Source organism: Perna viridis, chromosome 8 (assembly GCF_037379345.1).
Source record: "Perna viridis isolate PV_CMFRI_1.1 ecotype Kerala chromosome 8, ASM3737934v1, whole genome shotgun sequence".
Classification (NCBI taxonomy): domain Eukaryota; kingdom Metazoa; phylum Mollusca; class Bivalvia; order Mytilida; family Mytilidae; genus Perna; species Perna viridis.
This window is the reverse complement of record NC_142452.1, coordinates 43,376,892-43,388,528: the sequence shown is the minus strand read 5'-3', so window position 1 is coordinate 43,388,528 and position 11,637 is coordinate 43,376,892. Positions and strand designations below refer to the sequence as shown.

General features: G+C 32.3%; 2 protein-coding genes across 2 annotated transcripts; one reads left to right on the top strand and one right to left on the bottom strand.

Moving 5' to 3' along the window:
* Window positions 1–893: 893 nt before the first annotated feature.
* LOC148610642 (peptidyl-glycine alpha-amidating monooxygenase B-like) lies at window positions 894–7,885 on the bottom strand. The gene is made up of 11 exons (XM_088595879.1): window positions 7,730–7,885; window positions 6,853–6,907; window positions 6,524–6,611; window positions 5,815–5,918; window positions 5,511–5,588; window positions 5,111–5,159; window positions 4,733–4,800; window positions 4,272–4,352; window positions 3,279–3,358; window positions 2,847–2,900; window positions 894–1,167 (listed from the first exon to the last, which is right to left on the bottom strand). The coding sequence occupies exons 1-11, from the start codon at window positions 7,850–7,852 to the stop codon at window positions 961–963; spliced, it is 987 nt and encodes a 328-aa protein (XP_088452005.1). The 5' UTR covers window positions 7,853–7,885; the 3' UTR covers window positions 894–960.
* Window positions 7,886–9,176: 1,291 nt separating this feature from the next.
* On the top strand, window positions 9,177–11,366 carry LOC148610641 (uncharacterized). Its single transcript, XM_088595873.1, has 3 exons — window positions 9,177–9,330; window positions 9,728–11,028; window positions 11,295–11,366. Exons 1-2 carry the CDS (start codon window positions 9,282–9,284, stop codon window positions 10,999–11,001), a joined length of 1,323 nt encoding a protein of 440 aa, XP_088451999.1. The 5' UTR covers window positions 9,177–9,281; the 3' UTR covers window positions 11,002–11,028; window positions 11,295–11,366.
* Window positions 11,367–11,637: the final 271 nt, after the last annotated feature.

Here is an 11,637-nt window from a genome sequence, read left to right as displayed (position 1 = left end):
ATCTACCCTTGAAATGTTCATTTTCGGTGCACTTCAGTGAAGTTATAATTTAAATTACGAAAGTGATATGGAATTTTTTTCTTTTCCTTGATTCTGATGGTGAATAGAGTCAAAATGAAACATCCAATATAGCATGTTTTGTTATACCGTATTTCACGTACTGCCTGATTCTTACAAAGCCTGAAACTTATGAATGTTTTTGATAGATCAAACAAATTTACTCTTGATTAATATAATCGAATGCATGCTGCTACTCTTTTTCTCCATTCATGTTTGTCGATTTTAGTGTTGCGTTTGGAATCGTTAATCAACAATTTAATTAAGAAGACCTTCCAACATAGGAGAACTGACAATGAACATGAGCAATTTTATTTTGTATGATCTCCATGAAAAACAAAATTATGTGCTTCTTTGTATAAAGGTCTGAGTTTTATTTGGTTTGTTTTCGATGCATGCTGTCCTATGTGCTTTTTTGTTTCGAAGGGTGGGTGACGTATTGTTGGAGACCTATATTGTACTGCTTTGATTTTATCATTGTTAATTTTTATTAATATTATTATTTATTATTGTTCGTGTTTTGTTGCGTCTGGTCTGATTACTGGTGTGACTAGTGTGTTATGACGGAACTGTTCTTTATAATGTCATACTACAACTCCCCACGAAAAAGGAGGTAAAATTTTACGAGAAATTTAGAATTTTTAAAGAGGTAGGCTTTAAATGTTTTTGTCAAAATTCTTATCATGCATAATGACAAATGAAATGGATTTTTTTGTTTTAATTCAGAATGAAGTTTTAAATTGGGAATATTTAATTAACTTTTGTTAAATGTTCATTTTATAAAACCATTCAAGAGCCGTAAGATAGAAGCCAAATAACAAATGAAATATCTAAAAAAAAATATAATAAACTTTATTACAAAAATAAAGAACATATACCTAAAAAACTTAACGAAAAAAGACATTATTTTGAACAAAGTCCGGATGTTTCTATGTGCTCACAGAAATTAAAAGTTGGTGATTCGGTTTGGCAAGCTGGTGGACGTTTATAATACTCTTCGTGCTCCGGATCATATCCAATATCCATCTGAAAATTACACATCTCCTCGCCTTCGCTCATTCCAAAGTTCACTGGATTGCTTCCTTTGTTTATGTATAAACATCTTGCAGCCTAAAAATATTGTTTGAAATGATAATAAAACTCTCAACACATCTCTTATCTAAAATTAAAAATTGAAAACAAATGATAAAATACTGAACCACCCTCATATTATACACTCTGAGATCGATGGTAGAGGATCACTAATGACCAAACTAGACGAAAAACGCGATGACTTTTAATTCTGTATTGTCAACTTTCCTTTCATCTGTGGCAACATCCCTTCAGCACCTGCTTATGGAATTTTCATATCACAACTCATACGTTATGTCAGAACTTGCAGTTACAACGCAGACTTTTATTATTATATCTTGCAAGTCTATTTACATTTAGGCTTGTGGAACGAAGTTATGTTGCTGCAAGGTTAAAGTCATCACTACAGAAGTCTCAGTTTTCCTTTCCTCTTTCGCCTACCCAGGACTTGACTTTTTTATTAGCAACTCGGCGGGTGTTACTAGAAAAATAGAAGACGCTTTCCCCTACCGTTGCACCTGGTCCATGCTCCCACCTTTTAGTGGAGTCCGAGTTGCACATTTTTACTTTTGTTACTTTATATGAATTATTTTGTTTATTTTATTTTCCTTGCTGTGTGTGTTTTCCATGTCTGGTCATTGTCCCTGCATTACATTATTTTGATTTCCACTACAATCTTGGTTCCCTTGATTTCTTTGCCTACTGATACATATAAAATGTTCAACACGATAAATGTTTCTGTAAATTCATTTTTGAAAATCTTCCTTACGATCATCGTATTTATTTTCCTGATATTAAAAGCTAAAGGCTAAAAATATAGATTCAAGATACTGTCCATGTCAGAGCAGGCAGGTCCTACGATATAGATGGCACAGTGTATATTTTATCCGACTAAATTTTTTGATCCAATGTAATGTAAATTATATCTAATGAGAAAAAAAAAAACAAGGAACCTAATTCAGGGATAATGACTAAAAAAGACACATTCAACGAAGAAGGTAATCCCGAGATCATGACTATCCACAGAATATTGACATATACAACAACGAACATAATTCAGGAACAACGACCACCAACAGAACATAGACATATACAACAAAGAACATAGTTCAGGTACAACGACTACTAACAGAATATAGACATATACAACAAATAACATAATTCAGGTACAACGACTACCAACAGAATATAGACATATACAACAAAGAACATAATTCAGGTACAGCGACTACCAACAGAATATTGACATATACAACAAAGAACATAATTCAGATACAACGACTACCAACAGAATATTGACATATACAACAACGAACATAATTCAGGTACAACGACTAGTAACAGAATATTGACATATACAACAAAGAACATAATTTCGGTCCAACGACTACCAACAGAATATAGACACATACAACAAAGAACATAGAAACACTCGTCAAGTTGCTCATCAAACGTCACATCCGGGTAGCCGAAATGTAGAGAATAACTGTGACACGGTGAGCAAATTGATTTTCATAGTCCAGATGTAATAACTTCATATGTTCCACGAATTCACGACGATAGACATAAAATTTAGAATTTGATTACGTATACACAACGTGATTCATCAAAGAAGATCTATGTATAATCTGTACATATTATTTCATCTAAAGATTGATTTTGAAGTCAATAAGCTCAACCGGCCAATCTCAGTTCAAGACAGTACATGTAATACATACAATGATGTCGCCTTGCCTTATTTCCAGTGGACCACCGGCTACGTCGTAAAGGTCCTAAAACGATATATTTAGTTGAATGGGGATTGGTAAGAGAGAAAAGCAGGATTGAAGCGATAATGCGACAAAAATACGTACACAAGTATTAAAAATGCAACTTATGTAATTTCAATTATTACATAAGTTAATATACTGAATTTAATCAGAAGAAACCATAATTGGGTGATTCAGGTAGACGAAACTGTGAATAAATGTAGCGTTAGGTGCGAAATAAATACCATTGTTCAACCCCCATCACCTAACTGAATGAAATATACATGTAAAACAAATAGATTAAATATATAGAATTTTTATTTCGACATATTGCCGTCAAGGATTAAGCTCAGAGAACACACCGATTTTAAGGGTTATTTTTATGATAAATAATTATGTTACCTTGGTTTTAGATAGTGACAATTGGCTTCCAATTAATCTCCAACTATTGTTTCTTATCAAAAAACCCTCTGCCAATACTCCTAAAATATATGAAAAAATAAACAAATAAATGTGTTAAGTTCCTGGTACAAACGATTATTAATATTAAACCAGTTTGCATATGATGGCAAGTTTATTTAATGCAAATATTGCTGAGAGGTCAGTGGGCAACTATGATTGGAATGAATTAACCAACGTCTTCACGGTGTAATTTATATCTTATAGCAGCAGCTGTCATATACAAGGTATATCAGAGTGGAAACAAAAATGTATTTAAATAGCACTCCAGCTAAGAACCATGTAAATTGTTATTTATGACTGAAAAACCTACATATCTTTATTTCTGATATTTTGTTTGCATGATTCTTAGCATGAGTGCTACTTAATGATTTTGATTAAGATATCACACTGAAATATATTATCTACATATTCAATAATATTCTAAGAAATTAACATTCAGTTTTTCATATAACCCATGTTCTTAGGAGATAAAAATTATACAGAATGCACTGTAGACTTCAAAATAAGGGAGAAAAATCTGTAAATGACACTCAAATACAATAGAATCTATAGGATTTTCAATGCTGATTATCCCCTAACAGTAGGAAGATAGGAATGAGTAATTACATATTTTATAATATAGACCCATAAAACAACTTAATTATAAAAATAGCCTTCAAGGGGTGTAACACATTTTTTAGATCTTACATGATTCTAACAAAGACAGCTACTTAATTGTAAATGTAACATAAGAAGACAACATATGCGATACGTGTACTTGGATTTGAATAGAAACTTTCATATCCTTGAAATCTAATTCGGGATTAGACTTTGCAACGAAAACTGAATGTTTTGCCCCCCCCCCCTTTTCAGAAATATTAATTTTTTTTTATTTCTTTGCTTTATCCAATAATTTTTCAATCGTGTGTTTAAAACATGTTATAGAAAGCATACCATAGTGATGTGTATGAAGAAAATATCTGAAGGCATATGCTGTAGGTCTGGTCCATTTACATGCAATGTCGGAGAAATATCCTAAAAGATGATTTGCAGCATTTTAAGTATTAAAACAAATATTGCTAAGTTGGTGGCTTTTATCCTTTTTTTTTTGTAGTTCAAAAATGGTCTGGTTGTCCACAAGTCAATTGAGATCACTGATCACTTTGTTTAGCTTTTATAGTATCATACCTCAGATTTGAGAATCGGACAACTACGGGTAAACTTAAGTGAGTTTCATTTCCCGATGATATGTTCACATTAAAAACAAATTGTCCACTTTTTAAAATGTTTATGAATTATTGTATGGCGTATGGACACAAGGACGTCGATGAAATACGACGACGCGTAAACCAGATAACCGTCGTACAGATATCAAAATGCTGCTAGATGGCTATGTAACCAAATATTTTACTGACCTTTTTCAGTGTTGGCAGGGATGAACCCATTGCTCAAAAGCGAGTATGTTTGGTAGTTATATTTTGTTCTGTAATGTGAGAAGTAGATTGCATTATTACAAACACAGCGCTCAACTTAGTTACTATATTGATTTCATTTACAAACTTTCCAGGAATATTATTGAGTAAAACTCTTTGCAATAGGCTAAGAATCTTTAATAGTTAGCTTAATTCATAAATATTTTTTGTTCGGTTGTTTCGGGTTTCTTATAACAGGAGGGTTTAAAATCTCGTACTACGTATTTAAATCAATCAGACCTTCCTCGCGCATCGATATATCTAAATAGTCGACGTTACGCAATATCAATCGGTCATGAGAAAAAAATAGTTCGGACTTACCTTGATTTTGCAAATTTAAGAGTTATCTCTGTAGCCGTAACATTGGGATCTAAAAACACGAACAAAACAAAATCAGTTATTACTTCTGTTTACTTTTTATATCTTCGTAAGACAAGTCGAGCTGATGTACAGTAGGAACTGTATCATCATTGTTGAAATAAATTAAGAACATTATATGTCACAAACTGAGCTTCAAGTTAACTTTCAATATGGTATGAATTGCATTTACTTAATGCGATAAAAAAAAATTTAGAAAGATGAACGAAAATAAATTTTGAAAGATGGAGTTTCTTGCTGAAAGCAAGCAACTGTAACTGTTTATACTGTCAGGGCCTTTTGATTCATCCAATCATTTGATTTTTAGTAAGATTGGAGTAAGTGTATGTCTTCTTAAACTTACTTTTGACAGGGTCCATGTAGTGAATTTCTATCATAAAGTATCTTAGATTTGTTTTCTGTCCGACTCTCAAAGACACGTCTACACAAAAGAAAAGTTCTTTCAGTAAATTAGATGAAAAGGTTCATTTAAAAGACATCATTTTTCTTATAAATAAAAGATATGATACCTTCAACATCCGTATCACTTATTATTTGTATGCTAGCTAGTTCAACAAAATGTGTTACATATATATTGCATTATATTCATTAATTTGGTAAAATTATCCATGTCCTTTTTATTCAAATAATATGTATGTTTTTTTTACCTTTTGGAAACTCAAATATACCATTCTTTTTGGAAAATTCATCCCAACCTCCAAAATTGACAGCATCACCATTACATATTTGACCTTGGGTTTTTGTGCAGTCCCTAAAATTACATCACAGAACAATATATATATAATGTTTACCCCTTAAGTTTTAGCATATATCTATTCTAAGAGGTTTGGATCACTCCTATAAATTTTCATTCGGGTTTGTAAGTTTCGTTTTAGTTACAGTTTCCCTTCCGGAATATCCGATGTAGAACGTACTGAAATTTGAAGACTGGTCAGCATTTTAGTGTATACACCCGGGAAATCGAAATGCTGTATCATAATGCAAAATCTTGTTTTTTGATGCTTCTCTTAACTTTTTATCCTGTAGAACTAGATATTTATCATTTTTATCAGTATTTGCACACAAAAAGATACATTGCTTTTTAAATTGAATTCAATATTATGTCTTTGATAAATGTTATTCCACATTTTGTCCTTGAACTTACAGTTATAATTTGATAGCTAATAATGACACTTATCGTGAGGATCTAAAATATTCACACTACGAGAGGAATTCTATTAATGACTACAATTAACAAACTTCATATCCAATGCCTTGTAAACAGGATATACGTAGTAAATCTGGAAGCGGTTATTTGGTTTGCGGAGGAGACTGCGTTTACTGAATTGTTATTATAATATTTACGAAAACATTTACCAAGTCGTTTCTGTTGATGCTGGTGCATTACAAACTCCAGTTGCAACATGATGAACTACCGATCTATCGGCTACTGTCATTGAACTAACTGGAAAAATAATATAAAATTTGTTTGTTTTGGGTTTTGTTCGGTCAAACAGATAACTTTAAGTTATCATCTGAATTTAGTAGTATTTAAATTCGGAACGATTTACAAGAGTGGTCCAAGCATGCTTCCTGTTATGCATGCAAAATAAAACACCGGACACAAAATATTGTACTATAATTTGTCCTTTATTTGATATTGCCCAAAAATTCACAAAAAAAACAAATATGATATTGCTACGTACGAACATAATCCTCTTCGATTTCTAATGGATGTGCATAACAAATGTATTGGTCGGACTGAAAAATAACAATGTAAATACTTAAGTACCAGTCCATATAAAATTCAGACACTGTATATGGTAAGGTGATTCAGGGTATTGAAAAACCCACGGAACAAGCTATGCTTTTTTGGTCTTCAAATGCTATGTCTTTATGTGACAATGGTCTTTTCTTTTTTTACATATGTACTTTTGAGAAAATTATACTTAAAGGTTCTACTAAATCAACCAAAACAAACCAAATCAAGAACGATAACTTCATGTACAATCTATATACATTTTATCTCAAATTTGCGATACCAGAATGAAAAAACTAAGACTATGTAGTCAATATGTGTCTCTGAACAAGAAATAAATGTAAAGTTGGTTGGTCTGATACGTTTAAAAGGTCTGCTACATAAAAAAAAGTATGATCAAAATACTTTGACGAAAAGAAAATGCTTTCGCAAACGGTTTTCTTTATAACACTAATAATCTAAATACCACTTTAAATTCACCTGATCTCTGATATGAGCTTTTCTAAAAGCTCTCATTTTTACCCGTCATTCCTTGCATTCCGTCCTTCATTTTCTGTTTCCCAACTAGAGAACGCATTTGAAAGATTTTACATGATTGAAATTCATTTATTTATATTAATTTACAAAAAAGGAATTTAGGATAAAATATCATTAAATTATCATCATCGTTATCTCAATTTCTTCAGTAGTTTTATTTTCTGAGCTCCTTTTTGTCATACACATTTAAATTGTGGGTTGCTCATAAATCAAGAAATGTTACTACAAAATATCACCAGATATTGCATAAAGTTCCTTAATAGAAACATAAATGTGCATGTACTTACATAACTCGTTTCAACTAATGGCATAGAGATTTTCATTGTTCTAAGTTCATCATTTTTCACAGCTGCCCCTCTAATAAAACACAGGAATCCTAAACACAAGATAGCTGTTTGTATTTCAATCATATTAGTAATATTTCTAATCTTTAGAGCCTTTTACATTTCAAACAGTATTTATAAACAAATATGACCTTGTGATCTGGTTATTTAGGTCCCTATCTTGTGTCGTCAGTGTTAACCCAAAGGTCAAGTTTCGATATGCGCATTTTCATATCGTAAATACAAAGCGCAATTAATGAACGTATATTGACGAATCTGTCCATGGTTTTGAACGACGAACTGGGATCGTTTGTACTTTAAATGAATTTGACTTATTGACTAGACCACATTTCCAAGTATTCCATAGTAAAGTGAATATTATAATTTGTTTAATGCAATTGTATTTTCTTTGTAGTACAAATGATGTAAGAACACAATTTTTATAAACATTGCGAGTACAATATGTAAAACTTACTTTAATGTCCCTTCAATATACAACAGATCAACGCTTTTGAAGATTTAAAGATTTTACTCTTTTTAGATCAGAAATATTGTAACAACCCCAGAACTATAGAAACCCTGGTTGGCCAATTCTTACTAAATCTTTTAAATGATATCTTGTTATACAATTTCATTAAAAGAAATTTTGTATTAAATAATGTGTAATATGTGTTTATCGTGGATGCCATGAAAAATAAAGATGGTATGTATTGTATTATTGTATATAGATATAACCCCGATGTTAAGCTACATATCAAATATATGCAACTTTAATATCAGTGAATAAAGAATGATTTGTAGTTGATAATCTGGGTAGTGGACTTCATCTGTGTGTGAACTCAAAATTGCTTGTATTGTTGTGTGTTTTAAGATCAGAGTAGTAACAGTGAGATAGAATAATTATAAAAATAGATGATGTGGTATGAGTCATTCACCAAAAGCCAAGCAATATACAATAAAATTATACAGGCCACCACATGGTCTCCAGTTGGCCAAACCAATACTATAAAACAAGCTGCAAAGTGTCCCAATATGAATGAAGTGACACCATTTAAAAAAAGCAAAATCGAACTAACTTCTAGAAAAAAAAACGTAAAACGAATTACAGTAAATAAAAACGACAATCTCTGGACTACAATTTCCTGGCGTGGGACAGGCACATAAAGTATGTGGCGGGGTAAGACTATATCGCCAACACAGTTCAAAATTACAATGCTCCAAATGTTCTGATTTCATAGAGAGTGCTCAGAGACAAAAGGTCAAGCCCTACTTTGCAATATAAACGTGTCATTAAAGATAAGCACTGGAATTTTCTTAGTAAATAACCACCGGTTTTGTACTAGGAAGTATTAAAGGACGTATTACGTCGTTACATTTCCAAATCCATGAAAAACATCATGAATCTCTTATCATGTTTACATTATTAAACGCTAAAACGTTGGTATAAAAAGGGTGTACCTATGACCCATTAGGTCAAAGAAGATAACTCTACAACATTTAACATCATTTGCTTAACATGGTAATGAAGATGAAACCAACTTTTGTCATCTGTATTGTTTACACATGTAAGACTTTTTTCAGGTTCTTATCCTTTTAAGTAGAAAATTGTTGATCTAAAACTTCTAAGGACATTATTTACAATTTTTTATTCGTTTATTTTACAAATTTAACAAATAAATTACTTTTAAATTACATGATAATTTGTAGTATTGTCTGTGATATACAAAATGCTAATTCTGCACCTGAAATGAATTTGAACATATTTTTTTAAGAATGCTTTTGGTATTGGTTATCATCATGTGGAGAACATTTTTCCAAACGAATTTGTACCAACGTGTGATTTTAAAAATATTCCATGAATTTTATTAAATCAGAAAAATTGATCTTGTAAATTTTAGACATTGTTTACATTCAAAATGCACCCGGGCTCAAAATCTAATTTATTTTATTTCTTTATGACAGTAAGCTGTATTCATTGCGCTTCAATTAGACAAACTAATGAAAAGACACTTGCCGGAATCAAACAGATCAACGTTCAATTAGAAGACGGATTAAATGAAAGGGCGACAGACAAAGTATTGGCCGGAATCAAGAACATTAACGTTCAGTTGGAAGACGGATTGGGTAAAAGGACGACTGACAATATATTGGCTGGAATCAAGAATATTAACGTTCAGTTGGAAGACGGATTGGGTAAAAGGACGACTGACAACATATTGGCTGGAATCAAGAACATTAACGTTCGGTTGGAAGATGGATTGAATAAAAGTTTGACAGACAAAGTATTGGCCGGAATCAAGAACATTAACATTCAGTTGGAAGACGGATTGAATAAAAGGACGACTGACAAAATATTGGCTGGAATCAAGAACATTAACGTTCAATTGGAAGATGGATTGAATAAAAGGTTGACAGACAAAGTATTGGCCGGAATCAAGAACATAAACGTTCAGTTGGAAGACGGGTTGAATAAAAGGACGCCTGATAAAGTTTTGGCTGGAATCAAGAACATTAACGTTCAGTTGGAAGACGGATTGAATAAAAGGACGACTGACAAAGTATTGGCTGGAATCAAGAACATTAACGTTCAGTTGGAAGACGATTTGAATGAAAGGGCAACTGACAAAGTATTGGCCGGAATCAAGAACATTAACGTTCAGTTGGAAGACGGATTGAATGAAAGGGCGACAGACAAAGTATTGACCGGAATCAAGAACATTAACGTTCAGTTGGAAGACGGGTTGAATAAAAGGACGACTGACAAAATATTGGCTGGAATCAAGAAAATTAACGTTCAGTTGGAAGACGGATTGGGTAAAAGCGCGAATGACAATGTATTGGCTGGAATCAAGAACATTAACGTTCAGTTGGAAGACGGATTGAATGAAAGGGCAACTGACAAAGTATTGGCCGGAATCAAGAACATTAACGTTCAGTTGGAAGACGGATTGAATGAAAGGGCGACAGACAAAGTATTGGCCGGAATCAAGAACATTAACGTTCAGTTGGAAGACGGGTTGAATAAAAGGACGACTGACAAAATATTGGCTGGAATCAAGAACATTAACGTTCAGTTGGAAGACGGATTGGGTAAAAGCGCGAATGACAAGGTATTGGCTGGAATCAAGAACATTAACGTTCAGTTGGAAGACGGATTGAATAAAAGGGCGACTGACAGAGTATTGGCTGGTATCAAACAAATAAATGTGAAGCTAGAGGAGGGTATTACTAAATGATGAACGTATTTATGTCCTGAGAGATCGGTAAGGTTTTGTGTACGATTAATTGATTGGTTGTTGGAGTTTAACGCCCGTGCAGCAATTTTTTCAGCTATATTTGATTAAAATGCAATTCATAGTAATTACTCTGAAAAGAAATAGACGTACCAAAGATAATGATTCAAAATAATGTGTTTTTCTTAGGTATTTAAAATCTGTTCCATGAAGCATATTTTCAAACCTTTCTGTTATCTTTTATCTACTTAGAAGTTTTTTGTGCGTACTAAAAATTAAACATTTATCTTTTTCAGACCTAAATGGAGTTAACAAAAGAAGATTTTTTACATATATATATATGTTTATAATAAATCAATACATGAACATTTTTTTTTTTTTCTTTTTTTTTGTTGTTGTTGTTGTTCTGCTTGTGACTATAGATATACACGATTCAATAGGCAACCATATCGATTTAAAAATTTAGAAGACGGTGCTATATATCCCCCTCTTAACATATTAAACAGTGGGAAAACAATTGTTGGATTGGTTATCTGTTTTCAGTATTTTTCCGACAGTCGTTATAGTTTCGCTTTTACCTTTTGACCTGAAAGACGCTCTTCCATGGAAGAGTAATCAAGGGAACCAAGGTTATAGCGG